This window comes from Catharus ustulatus, chromosome 6 (assembly GCF_009819885.2).
Source record: "Catharus ustulatus isolate bCatUst1 chromosome 6, bCatUst1.pri.v2, whole genome shotgun sequence".
NCBI classification, from domain to species: domain Eukaryota; kingdom Metazoa; phylum Chordata; class Aves; order Passeriformes; family Turdidae; genus Catharus; species Catharus ustulatus.
In genome coordinates, this window is record NC_046226.1 from 16,239,821 (window position 1) to 16,254,248 (window position 14,428).

Below are 14,428 nucleotides of genomic sequence, written 5' to 3' on the forward strand. Positions count from 1 at the left end.
ACAAGATTGATCATCAGGCTCAAGTCTCTAGAACTGGTCAGAAAAATTTCAACAAAATTTTTTTTGTCGAAATTGAAATGTTTGCAAGACAGATCTTGATGAAATTCCACCGGAAACAAAGCAACGTTCTGAGGGAAACCTCCCTGGTTTCCAGCCAGTTTGCCGGCCCAGCTCCTCGGCAGCCCTCCTGGCAGGCGGATGGCAAGGTGAGAGCCTGAGAGTCCCAGTCTGCAGCTAGTCAGCAACCTTGGTGCCAGCTCTTTCAGGCTCCCCAACTCCCACCAGAGCTGGGTGGGGAACTGCTATTCCACTCAGCAGAGAACTGGTATTTCATCTTGTTGTTTGAATCAGAACATACCCAAAATCTTGTGATCCTCCGCAAAATGGAATAAATATCCTGTGTCCAAATTAAATGAAGTCCTTTGTTTCCCTCTCAGGCAGTTGCTTCCCTATTTAATTTCTTGCATGAGCACTGTCAAGCTGAAGATCTTGTAGCATCTCTGGTGGTGACATTTTGGCAGGGTGGAGATGGTGCTGTGTAGGGCAGGAATGTGCCATGTTCCCTTTGACAGAATGGGACCTTTTGTGTCACTGAGCAATGCCACCACTTCAGGTGGCTGTGACTTGAGAGCTTGTGAGTCCCAGCAGTGCAGGTGACAACAGAACAAGAGTGTTAGGTGAAGCTGTGTACATCCACATCACCTGCAGACTCTGACAGCTGCTCTGCTCAATTTGGAGCTTTTGCCCTGTGCCTAGGAGAGAAAATGTTTTCTAAAGGTATAAAATGCTGTTGATGTCCTCTGTGAAGAAAGGGAAGAAATAAAACTATTTTGCATTTTGGGCACAGCAGTTAGAGAGCACCAGGTGGCACTAAAATAGCATAGGAAGACTAGCTGGTTAAGATGTTCTCTTTGTATCTTGGATTGCTAAAACTAACAAAAACATGATAAAAGCTTTGGTTCTTGGTTTTTAGGTATATGCAGTGGGAGTGCTTTAGTATTTATCCAAAGTAAAAAGTACATTCTAGGAACTCCCATACACCTGTCAGAATTCCTAATTGTTAGTAGTGGTTTCATATTATGCTGTTATTTTATTTAAAGCATTTTAATACTTTTTAACCTTAGGGAGAGGACTTTCATATGTAGTCTCTGGTACCTTTATTGCTCCTATAGATAGTTTAATTATTGTAAACTGAAAAAATTGTGAATGAGTGATATTTGATTTTTTTTCCACTCTCCTGCTAGTCTACCATTTTTTGAAATAAGCTTATTTGAGCTTAAGTGAAAATCTTCAAAGGCTAGGCATAAATCTTTTTCTATTCTTTAAGAAAGCTGAGGAAAACATGTTTCATTTTCAGGCTATTGCCTTCTGTTCAATGGCACAGAAAATTGAGACTCATAGGCAGTAATTGTTTTAAGTCCAGAGGGTCTGGCCTCAAGAAGGTCAATTCTAATCTGACAGGTTAAAAACAGTGTCCTTCCCAAACTATTCTTCTGCCTGCTCGTAGCTCTGAAACTCAGCTATGATCATGACTGGAAAACTGAACAGAAAATACTGATGGAAAGCCAGATGTTTTGTGGCCTCACAAAGTTACTGTGGTGTAGACATGGCTGGACTTGTGTCTCTGGGGCTGTGCTTGCAGCAGTGGCAGTGGGGTGTGTGCAGTGCCTTCACGAGCCCCCGGGGCTGTCGTTGCAGTCGGTGCTGGATGAGATGATGGTGGAGCAGACCGACCTCGTTCGCCTGCGGATGGTGCGCATGTCCAACGTGCCCGACACGCTGTACATGGTGAACAACGCCGTGCCCCAGTGCTGCCACGTCATCACCCACCAGCAAGTCAGCACTAACCAGACCAGCCCTCCCTCAGTCATAGCCAACGAGATCCCAGGTGAGCTGCTGATGGCTTCCCGTGCCGCGATCTCCTGGCAGTGTGTGGGTGCTTGGGCCTGGGGGGAGTGGGTGTCAGTTATTGAGCAACATCATTTCCTCGGAGAGTGATTCTGCACCAGGAATAGTCCTTTTGCTTTGGTCTGTCCTAAAGACATTCACTGGTTTTGGAGGGCAGAGTAATTAGTTAAAGAACAAAACCCTTGGACTGGTTAAACACAGTAGAACACTTGCTGGAGCCTGGCTCTCTATTCTCAGAATTTTCTATAGGGTTCTCAGTTTTCTACAAACCAATTGTCCAATATAGGTAAGATCTGTGAGTCTGGAAAATTTCTTTCAAAGATCAAAAGCTAGAGAACATGACTTAAAAGGAAATCAGCTGAACTCAGTATGCCAAAAAAGTACTGTCAGTGGGCACTCAAAACACATTTACTTCAGTTTACCAAATCCACTTTAGCTTTGAAGCCAAACCAACTTAATTCCTTGCGGAAAAATGTGTCAGAGTACATTTTTATAGGCTCAAGTAAATATGTCCTCTCTTGACTTCAGGATGATTGGTGTGACATTCCCCATAGGCAAGCTAGGAAAATATATACTAAATATATTTTGTCATTCATGCATATGATCTTTTGGTGTCAGACTAGAAGAATGTATCAAGTGGAGTTCCTAAAGCATCTAGCTCTTCCTGCCTTTCCCCTGTCCCATTAATACTCAGTGTACATAGAGAAAACACTGGCAAAACTTGCAACTGATGACAAGTTGGAAGGGTCAGTGGATGTTTTAGAGGGCGGGATTAGATAGCTAAATAACCAAGATTAAATTTTAGTTCAGTGAAGGAAGTGGAAAATGCTGTGCCTGTGGCATTCCCTATTTTATAAGCTTTTTGTGTATCAATTATGTCTGTCTTCAGTCAACTATGTTGAAAGGAGGTAGATAAACTATTCTTACAGATGCTAGAGCCAGGACAAAAGTAATGGATTGAAATGGCTACATGAAAATTTAATTTGAAGTGTTAGGAAGATTTGAAACACCGTTCAGTTGTAAGATTTCTAGGAAAAATTGTAGAATGGTTTTGACATGTTTGCTTTTTGTGGTCTGGGAAGAAACTTGATAAAGCTGAAAAGGAGCTTCTGAAAACTTCTGTTTGAAAAATTTGATAAAAGTACCAATTGTTTGCTTAGAAATTTGGAGCTCTCAGCAAAACCGTGGCATCTCAGCAGTACATTATAGTACTTGGACTTCCTTCCCCAGAAAAGTGTGAATACACTTACCATGAATTGAATATAAAGTATTTCGTATAAGAAACGACTTTGATAACACTTTGCTCAATCTTAATTTCCAAAGAAGTTGAGAAAGGCAGCAGGTCCTCAGAGGTCTTCAGTGTTTTGACAAAGTTCTCATGTTCTTAAAAAGACTAGCTCTGTTGGCAAGCATGAGGCATCTTGACCAATCTGGAACTCCCCTGCATCTTGGTTCTGTACAATTTAATAGGTAGGAATTATTGCCAGTCCTGTGATTTGAACGTTGATATGAGCTCTGAGCCTGGCCAGTAGCTGGAGCACAGGAATTGTGTCCTGGCAACTACTCTGCTTAGTCCTGTAATTAAGCAAAAGAATGATTGGTTTGCCAATGCCTTTTTGCTAGAATGGCCAGATGAGGCTCAGTTAATATGAGGAGATTAAAGCCTGTTTCAGGCTCTAGCTTGTACAGGAATCCCTCCTGAAGCATAGATGGGAGCACAGGCAGTGCTGGGGGGAGAGCTGGGCGTCACCTCTGTGGTCCTTGGGCCATGCTCAGAACAGGGGGAGCTTCAGAGCTCAGCTGCTCCCCTCTGTCCCTGCCTTCTCCTTGGACCTACTGCTTGAGGACTGTGTTTGCACAAACCTGCTGGCAGAGTGTGTTAGTGCTCTTCCTGCAGCACTGTTGTAAAATTAGTTCAGCTGAAACCTGCTCTGTTTGAGGCCAGGTTCTGCAAGGGGTTGGATTTCTTTATGCGTTTTCCAGTTTCAGTCTGAATCAGAAATCTTGCAACTGAGGCAATTGTATTTTTTTTATATACATAATCTCTCTTCCATGTGTTTCATATAAAAAATAGTAAAAAACAAACCAGAGTTTAAGAAGACATTATTCTTTAATTAAAGCCTTATATCATTTTTATGCCTACTAGTTTGGAGAACTGCTTCAGACTTCTCTTAGATTCTTTTCTTTAAGTATTAGCAAAATGCTAGCTTGTAGCTAAACATCTGGCTGCTAAATCAGGATTTTTCAGAAGAATTTAAGTGTGTGGAGGGTAGCATAGAAGGCTTATTAACAAGCCTTGAAGACTGGTTAGAATGGGTTCCTTCCCTCCCTCTCAGTACAGGAATTCCATTGTGGGGGGAATATTTTGCACTGCATATACTCCTTCACATACTAATGTAAACTTTGTGAAACTGGGACCAATTGTAATTGCGTGGTGTTGGGTTTTATCCTTCTCTGTAGTACAAGTGTCGTTTCACACTCTTCTTGCTGTATGATCTGTTTAATTTTTATGAGCTTTCATTGCGGACATCTGGTCATGGTAATACATAACACTTGTCAAGCTGGTAAAGGATCGGATGCCAGGACTTAAACACTCAGAGATCTGGATTTGTCTTCTCTATTTATATGCACATTTTCCTTAGGACAGAAACACCACAGAAATATCATTCGTCATCAAACTGCAGTAAGAAGTGGCATGAGAAAGTTTTGCAACAGGATAAATACCAAAATTATACATTACTTTCTTTTGGAATGGTTTTTAAAAAATTATTCCAATATGACTGCATAAAACAACATAATCTTAACAGGTTTTTGTTGGCTTACAGTTTGTGTAACTTTTGTAAAATGTTCTTTCTCTAGTTACATACTGGTGTTATGGTGTTGTGATTATAGAACTGCGTTAGAAGTATGAAGTGTATGCCAAAAAAATCAATGAATTCTTGGCCTGTGCAATTCATGAGGGAACATTCAGTTGTTATTTAAGATATCCTGCCCCCACCTCAAATCATGGAATTCCTGCATCATAAGGGGTTTACAAAGAAAGCTCCATTTGTGGCTCATTCTAGCAGAAGCTGGAGAATTGGTGTATGTTTTTATCATTTGTATGATGTGTGTTGTCCCATGTGGCTTAATGATGGTGCGTGGAACATGTGTAAGTTGAATAGTTCTTGGCAGAATGCTTCTTAAAGAAAAAAAAAGCCAAGGCAGCCTGATGTTAGATTTTTTCTTTGGAATAAATCTAACCATTGCAATCAAACTTACTGTCTCACAGTTGGAAAAAAGGACTCTCTCTTACCCCCACCCCATTCTCTGTCATCCCTCCAGTTCCCAATCTCCTGGTTGTGAAAGAGATGATCAGGAGGCTGCAGGAGCTGCGCCACACGGAGCAGGTGCAGAGAGCCTACGCTCTGAACTGTGGGGAAGGCGCCACCGTCAGCTACGAGATCCAGATCCGTGTGCTGCGGGAATTTGGCCTTTCTGATGCTGCTGCTGAGCTCCTGCAGGTATGAAGAACGGCTGTGTAAGACCATAAAGGGACTTGACTGTGTACTGTGCAGTAGGAATACTTGCTCTGTATACGTGCAGGTGCACAAGTGCTTTGAAATGCCTGCGTGACTGTCCAGGTGCAAACGCCAGTTTGCGTTGTATGTGATTTCTAAAGCTCTAAGTGCAATGTGTAAATAGTTTTCTCAAGAGTCATTGCCATTCAGGAGGGTCTTACTGACACAAATTTTGGGGACAAAATAAAACTGCTAAAGAGAGAGTTGACGGGAACTGTAGAACCATAACTTGAAACCTGGATTATTATTTATTCTTAAAACAGAGAGGAGAAAAAATGGTAATTTATGCTGTAGGTCAGCACAGTACATGTCAGTACTGGGAAACTGAAAATCCCTCTTCTATTTATACAATTCATGCTAATGCAAATGCATTTGTTGGTCAACTTGGAGCGAATCTGATGCTGCTTGTCTTATTTAAAAAAAAAACAATCTATTTTGTGTGGTAGCTGTAGTCACCTTGAGTGTTGGTGAGCTTGTATGTAGCACAGCCAGGCAGTTTCAGTATTAGCATCTCTGAGAGTGTTAGTTCAGGAGATTTTTCTAGATGTCTTCCTACTTTGTCTTGTTACATGGTGGGTTTTTTACCTCTGCAGAATCCTCACAAATTCTTTCCTGATGAGCGATTTGGGGATGAAAGCCCACTGCTGACAGTGAGACAGCCTGGACGATGTCGTGTCAACAGCACTCCCACTGCAGAAACCATGTTTACAGAACTGGACTCTTTCGTGGCCTTCCATCCACCATTGCCCCCTCCTCCACCTCCATACCACCCACCAGCAACTCCTCTTCACAACCAGTTCAAAGTGGGCTGGAAACAAAGGGTGCCAAGTCAACATCCCTCCCGTTCCTTCTCTTACCCGTGTAACCACTCTCTGTTCCACTCGCGCACCGCCCCCAAAGCCGCGCCGCCCGTTTACCTGCCCGGCGCCAAGGCAGCGCCTCCCGACTGCACCAACACCGCCGCCCTGGGCCGGCAAACGGTGGCGGCAGCAGCAGCAGTGATGGCAGCTGAGAAACAAGTAGTAAGTGTTGTGATTTCTCCTCTTTTGCCCATTTCTGGCTGCTCAAAGTTCCTCATCGTAGGAGCTGGAGAGAATTCTTAGGATGAAGTAACTTGGCTTCATTACATAAAAAGAGCATCTTTGTTGGTTAGGTTTTTTCCCCAAAGTGTCTCTCAGCATTTTCTGTCCCAAAGGCATGCCCTGATCCCTGGGAGAGCAAACAACAGGGCAGGAGCATTATTGGAGAGGGGCACATGGCACTCAGGAATCTTTTGAAATCGTAGAATCACAGAATATCCCGAGTTGGAAGGGACCCACAGGGTCTGTTCCAGTGCCCAGCCACCCTCTGGGTGAAGAACCTTTTTTCTAACCTCCAATCTAAACTTCCCCTGACACAACTGGAGGCCATTCCCTCAGTACTGTCACTGTCACAAGGGAGATCAGTCTGCCCCTCCTCTTGCCCTCACAGGAAGTTGTAACTGCAGTGGGGTCAGTCTCCTCCAGGTTGAACAGACCAAGTGCCCTCAGCTGCCCATTGTGTGACAAGCGTAGCTTGCTCTACACTAAAACAAAACATAAGCCAACTTCAGTAGTGGACTGCACACTGTAATTCTCAGTTAGAAGTAGAGGGGATATTTTGGCTATTTACAGGTAAGTAGTCTGAAGTAAACAGGTTGCCTTTATACAGAGTATGAGAGCTTTACAGCTGAGAAGTATTTGAAAAGGAATTGGCAAGCAGAAGTTGGTAATTGCTGATACAAAAGGTTTGTTACAGCATTTAAAAGCAGTCATTATAGTTGCTGAGCTACAATCTGATGCAATAAAAACAATGAACTACAAGATATCCACATAGCTTTGTGAAATACAGGAAGTGCTGAATGAAGAATTTGGTAATTTATAGGCTTAATATAGGTGATATTTTTGTTCTGTATTCTTTCTGCAATTTGTGAATTATTATTAATCAATGATTACTAAAGTTGCTTTCATAAGAAATGATAAATGTAAGTAGAAATTCTCACTCTTCTGTCTGGAAGGCTCTAACATCAGCAGTTCTGCACTGAGGCAAGCATGGGGTAGGTGAGAGGAATGCCACACAACAGCTTCCACGTACTCTGTGGATCTAGTGAGCCCTGTAACTGATGCTCCCCCAAGCCCTGAAGCTCTCCTGCACTCGTGTCTGCAGTTTACTTACTTCAAAATGGGCAGTGCAAGCAGAAGGGTTGTGTCTGTAGTGATAACACACATGTGTTGTGGCTTCCCTGCACTGGATCTGCGTGCTGTGACAAACCATTTGTTGGGCTTTGTACCAAGTACCTTGTTTGGTTTGATAATTGTAAGTGGCTTAAAGCAGGCCTGCCTTTAAGAAGTTTACCATTACAGTGTTCTTTACTGCATGTTCAAGGCAAGACGCATTTAAGAGGAGCTATAATTGTGACACAACAGTTTAATGAAGGAAAGAAGCAGGAAGGTGAAGGTTGGTGTATAGATGTGTGCTTTAAACAGTGCAGGAAAGTTGCAGGCTGAAGTTGGCAAGACTAAAGTAGATCAAGAAAATGCTATTTTGAATTACAAAAACCATCCTAAATGCAGTTTATGTTTAGCTCTTGTCTTTGTTTCCATGGACCAATTTCTTTTCTTTTTCAGTGTACTCAGCCCTTGCTAAATGAGCTGATGCCAGACATCGCAATGGGTGTGTCAGCAATGTCTTTGAAGGACAGAAGATTACCAGAGCTCACGGTGGACACGGAGCTGAGCCAGGCAGTTACAGAGGTAGGGCCTGGCCCACCCCAGCACATTTCATGTATTCAGAACAGACACATACCTACTTCTCGGAAAAAACATGCAATAGAGCAAAAAATAGATGCTCGAGAAAATCCACAGGAATATCCTGACTTCTATGACTTCTCTAATGCTGCATGCAGACCCTCTACTCCAGCACCCAACAGGCACAGTCCTTCACCTTCACAAGGCATTTATTTTGGCCCAGATTTGTACAGCCACAATAAGGCATCACCAAGTGGCTTAAAGTCAGCCTATCTACCTTCCCAGATATCTCCTAAAAAGCAAGAGGATCCTAGGAGAGAATACCTGCTCTCACAAGATGGGCATCAACACAGGCAAAAGAATGAGCCAATACACCTCGATGTCTTAGAGCAACCTCCCCAGCGACTGGACTTGGCACTGGCTACCCAGGAAAATGCTGGGAATGGCCCTGTTCATGTCAGGGGAAGAGCAAAAATGGAAACGGATTTAACCTATGGGCTAACCTCCAACAGACCTTCGCTCTCTGCGTACAGCTCTGACGTGCCCGAAGAGAGACCCACTAGGAGACTGGCAGATGATGAGCCATTGGAACATGGAGCACAGAGAAATGCAGATTTGGAAAGGGAAGATGGAGTAAGCAGAGGAAGGAGGTCTCCAAACAAACCAGACTTCCTGTACAAAAAATCTGCCCTATGAAAGCAACCTCCACTATTTCTCTGTGCCTAAGAGTTGTAAACATCCCATTCCTTGCAACTTTTGGCCTGACTTCCGTCAGAAATTCTTTCATGCCAGCAGAAAAATTCAGCTTTGCTCACTTCTTTTGTACATACATTGCTTTATTAGAGACAGCATGTTATCAGTTTGGTTTTAATGCTGCTTCTGGGTTTATTTTGTTGCAATTTTTTTTGAGCAGATTTAATTAAGCCTTTTAAAAAAACAGAAACTGGTACCTTTTTTCTACAACCTGGTAGCCTTTTGCACCTGTACATCTATTTTAGTGTATTAGTTTTGTACTAATATGTTAAACTTTAATGTCACATTTAAAGGACTGTATTTTCATACTTTTGCATTTACCCTTTCACATGCCGAATCCCTATGTGCATTGGGTTGCACATTATGAAATGTATTTTCTTATGAGATAATAACAATGCGTTTATTTTTTAATTATAGGAATTCCAAAGAACAGCACATCAAAAAACCTACATTTTTAGTTGGATTTTTTTGTTTGTTTGTTTAGATTGAAATCTTCCTGATTTTTATGACTATGGCAAGAATCCAATCTAATATTTTGTTTGAAAAGTTCTGGCAGCTGGTCTTATCTTTATATACATAGCAAACCCACTTCAATAATTATATTTGGAGTTTTAAGAATCCAGAGGGATATTTAGGAATCCAAATTCCTGTGAAATTCACTGGAATATGACAGTATGAGTCTGTTTACTTCTGTTTTGGCTGTGACCATGGAGGATCCATGATCACTTAGAAGCAGGAAGCACTTACTAGACAGACTAGAATTGCTGATTTGCCCATGTAGAAATAAATCTAGAAATACTGTAAAAATTACAGTAATTACTTGTTCTTCCAGCTGCTCATGCGTGGGTAAGCAAAGACCAGGTGAGCGGATTCCTGCTGGCTCGTGGAGTGTCAGGAAGACGAGGCACGGAGCCTTCACTGTTGCCTGAACATGTTGGGAGGGTTCCCTCCCCAGCAGTGCTGGGGTGACAGCCCATGGCCTTGCTTTCTCCTGCCTGTGCTTACAAAAGGGCTTCACTCTCAGTGACGTTGTTCAGTGTTCCTTACCTGGCCTCACGTGGTGCTGGCCCTACAGGTGCAGCTGTTCTGTGAGCAGAATCCAAGTGAAGAGTGGCTGCTTCAGCATCACCACGCGTGTGAAGCTTTAGCGCTTTTAAATTACACCTCCATTGCCTGATTTGCTTTTTGAAAGCACAGAAATGAGATTCCCCTTTTAACAGGATGTGAGGAGGGAAGGATGCTGATCTGGGCCGACTCCTGCCACTGGGGCAGGGTTCAGCAGAGCACCAAGGGAAGGGTTACAATTATGAAGTACATCCTTAATACTCACTGTGCAGTTTTAACAACAAATTGATTGCATTTGGGATAGGGATCTGATGGCACTGCAGAGTAGTGATTGCTAGTAAAGTCCTGTTTGGGGGAGGTTTAAATGCAGTTTCTATAATGAGTTTCCCTGTAGCAGAAAACTAGTCCCAGGTGTGACCTAAGGACTGCTTTATGGTTAGGTTGAATTGTTTCCTGCAGCTCAAAGTACTTAATACTGTTTAACAGAAATCTTGCTGCAACTTTACTTTTGGTTTTAGTTGATGGCAGATTCTTACCTAATGTGTTTCATTAAAATATGAAGGTCCTGTTAACAACACAGTGTTACTGAAATATATTGAGCACTGCATTTCCAAATTATCAAATAACTTTGAGATAAATGAAGATCTGGATCTTCAAACCAATAAACTCTGTGTCTCCTGCAGACACATCTATAGACCTGCTTCCATGGTAGTTCTGCAGGTGCTCCTTTTGAGATGCAGCCATGGAAAGTATGGTGTAGGATTGAGGCAGAAACTTCCCTAAACTCTGCAGGTGATGTGTCTTGTGGGTGAGGGGAGATTATTTTTTTCCTCTGTCAGCATTTGTATCTTGTTTTTTGCCCAGTCAAGGTGCTGGCTTCATCACCCGTCTGTGGGATTTCCATGGGACTGTGGTGTAGAACATTGCTAAATGCAAGAAAGTGTCAGTGGGGGGATGGTGCTGCTGCAGGTTGAGGGGCTGAGGCTCATTTGGCTTCTTCTGAAGATTTGAGCATGGTGCTATCTGACTGGGTCTCACCACCATGAGACCAGCTCACTAGAACCAGTAACTTCCAGCGCACACAAGAACCCTGAAACTCCCTGGATTTGTATCATGTGTGTTGGCAGCTTAACTACTAAAAAAGTACAGCTGTCCTCAGAAAACTTATTATTCTCAATATTTTTGCCTAAAACTGATAGATGTATTTCAGGAAAACTACTTTGATTATCATTGTTTGATGTGGCACTGTGTACTTGGGCAGAGGTGGGACTGAGATCTACAGATAGAACTTTAAAGCTTGAAATTTGGTGGGGAGGGTGTGGCTGATGAAGATGAGAAGTTTTGAGATTATGGTTTGAGGGAAATCATGAAATGCTTTGGCTTTGGAATAAGCTGGTGAGAAATGCCTCTGGGGAGGACATGTCTGCATTTTAGAATACAAAATTGTTTCTGAAGTCTCAGGAACTGAGCAGTATTTAAAAGAGAATGAATAAAGTTTAAAAGTAGATGCAGAATGATAGACAAGTCCTTCTGAGGCCACAAAGACAATCAGGCCATGTAGACAATCTGTATTTTCACTTGCATATTTTGAATTGGGAAGAAGATGGCAGCTGGTTTGAAGTGGAAAAGAAGGATTTCTTGAATTACTGGAAGTTTATTTTTGTACTCCAGAGCAGGATTTCCTACTTGGGATGTGCAGAGGAGTGAGACCATTTTTCATGGCAGCATTTTTCAGAAGCCAGTGTTCATCCTACATCTCACTCGCACACCACCCGTACCTGTGCTACCTGCTACTCCTTGTTCTCTGTCTACTGAAACTTTGGTGCAGAAGCTCCTTGTTTACATGAAGCACTTTCTGATTAGGCTGGAAATTGACACCTTTTCCTCCTATAAATTAGATGGAGATGACAGATTATTGACTGTTTTGCTCGAGGATAGAGGTATAAACTTTGTTTTTTTGAATGAGGGACATTCGTGCTCCTTGTTCTGTTAAAGAGAGAGCTCAGATTTGCATTTAGTGAGCAACATGCAAAAAGGTCTTATTCCCATTTCCCCAAACTCCTCTTTTCCTTAATATATGGATGAATAACTTAATTCCTAAAACACAAATTCTTCCTTTGAAATATTTTGTTGTTCCACAGAATTATTGTAGTTGTGTATTAGTAACTGCTGTGTTGATTGGCAGTTTCATGTTGTGTTTTCCTGTTCTTAAGGATTCTCACTTAGGAAAATTAAGGCTGTGGCCACCTGTACTTGTAAGCCTTGGGTTTTGGTCCTGGAATGTCCCAAATGTATGTCTTTAGGGGTTTCTTTGGTTTGGATTCGGGAAGGGGGGGGCCTAGGGGGTTGGGTTTTTTGTATGGGTTTTTGGGTTGGTTATTTTGGTTGGTTTTCTGGGTTGTTTTTTTTTTTTTTTTAAAGAACACTAATGCTGTTTGAGGCACTGTTCTTCTAATAATTCTATGCTTCTATGGTAGAGGTGGTGCTGAGCCCTGCTGGATGCAGGGAACAGCTTAGAGGGAAACTTGTAAAACCGCATTTGGGGTTTCTGTAATTACCTGTACTGCCAGAAGGCAGCCCTGCCCTCGGCAGTGTTAAGAATTTGTTTCTTGTTCTTGTGTTGTTACTGGTATAAAGTCAAGTGCCTTCAATGCTAAAGGCTCAGAAAACTTTCTTAAACTGACTTCATGTCCTATGCAAGTGTTTTTCTACAACCTGCATAACCAGTACTTTGTAAAACTTGTTTACGCTTCAATTGTACATAGTGTTTTTTTTAAAAAAAAAATAGTATTTTTATTTAGGTACCTCCAAACTTGAATTCTAGTCTTGTGTGATGCATTGTAAAACAATACATTTCTCTTTTGAGTATCATTACAGTTGTAAAAAGGTTTTCACTGGTTCTATTTTTCTACTGTTGCTGAGAAGCATGTAACACTGACTTTATCCTACGTATAGTTGGCATTTAAATAAATGGCTTGTATAGAATGTAGTTGTGTGGCTGCTTCCCCTGAGCTGCTGCTGCCTGGCTGCACCCACCACCCTGCCCTGCTCACTCCAGACTGCAGTGACTGGGGCAGGGGAAAGGAATCCAGCAATACAGAAAGGTGCCCTTCAAGTGTAAAGGCCTTTGGGAAGAAAGGTGCACAGTAATGCTGTGAACGCCAAAGACATGATGTAAACCAGTGTAAAAGAGATTTGAAATGAGTTTCTCTGATCAGGCAGTTAATAATTCAGTAAAGTAGTTCTGTGAGTCCTGGCTAGAGCCTGAGTGACTGAGGCCTGCCTTGGAAAGGCAATAGGGCTGCTCCGAGCTGGGGCAAGGAAGCGTGTGTTCATTTTCCCATCAGAGCAGCTGGACAGATACCCAGCATTCCCAGGTTGCAGCTTCCCTGCCGACTATTCCAGCTGACTATTCATTATATCTCTGTCTCAGAAACAAGTGTCTCTCTGCTTCAGAGCAATGACTAAAGTTCAGAAGTGTCATCTGGCCACTTGCCTGGTCTCACTCGGATGTACAAGAGCAAAATACTGTGAGCTACATCCTGACACAGAGCGCAGGTGGGTGAGGAGAGGGAGAACTGTGTGGTCCCACATGGTAATTACTGACACCTTCACACCCAGGAAGATGAGTTCTAGGAGCTTCCTAAATTTGACAATTTTAACACCTTTTCTTACAGGCTTTCTGTCACTTTGCAACAGTGCTGCTAAGGCTGCCGACCTCAGAGGAGAGGATGCCTGATGTCACTTTGCTCAGGGGCAGCTTTCACTGCTGCAGAGGGGACTGTTGGAGCTGTGTCCCTTGGGGTGGACCCTGCTTCAGTACAGGCTGAGGCCAGGAATGGACTGTGCTTATGGTCAATTCTGCACCTGGAGCCACAGGAATTCCACATTTGAACTCCTTTCATCACTGCTGTTTTATCAAGCACAGCAAGGCTGGTGCTGGGTCATAAAGCATTTCTGTCATCACTGGGGCCTTTCACTGCTTTTTTATTTCCTGTGGAAGACACAATTGCCTCTCCCCCACTCCTTCAGTGAATTACAGAAACTGCAACACACAGGAAACATGACCCATCCTGCTCTAAACTGTACTTACCAGCAGGCTGCCATCCCTTGTTTCACACCTGGGTCAGGTAGAAACAAAGGTCTAAGAATCCCGGGCTTGACTAGTCCCCACTATACAACTTGGTGGCTTGGCTAACAGGTCATCACTTGGCTCCCTGTATTTGCCTAAATTGTGGTTGGAAGCAAAACACTACGGCAGCACTGAGAGAAAACAAGACAGTACACAGTGAACAATTATTTTAATTTTTTTATATTGTAGTTAGATATGCAGTTACAGCTCCCATAACAGTTGCTACCAAAAAAAGAGCATGTACA

General features: G+C 42.6%; 1 protein-coding gene across 2 annotated transcripts in view; it reads left to right on the forward strand.

Annotated features, from left to right (window-relative positions):
- Positions 1 to 13,036, forward strand: part of BTBD7 (BTB domain containing 7) — a 50,453-nt gene extending 37,417 nt beyond the window's left edge. The window contains exons 8-12 of one of the 2 annotated variants that reach the window (XM_033062831.1): positions 93 to 206; positions 1,699 to 1,888; positions 5,233 to 5,411; positions 6,062 to 6,490; positions 8,114 to 13,036. In XM_033062831.1, the coding sequence (XP_032918722.1) occupies positions 93 to 206; positions 1,699 to 1,888; positions 5,233 to 5,411; positions 6,062 to 6,490; positions 8,114 to 8,929 (1,728 nt within the window). In that variant the 3' untranslated portion in view covers positions 8,930 to 13,036. The remainder of the gene's footprint in view (positions 1 to 92; positions 207 to 1,698; positions 1,889 to 5,232; positions 5,412 to 6,061; positions 6,491 to 8,113) is intronic. The other variant, XM_033062832.1, reaches the window with a different exon arrangement.
- The last annotated feature ends 1,392 nt before the right edge of the window (positions 13,037 to 14,428 follow it).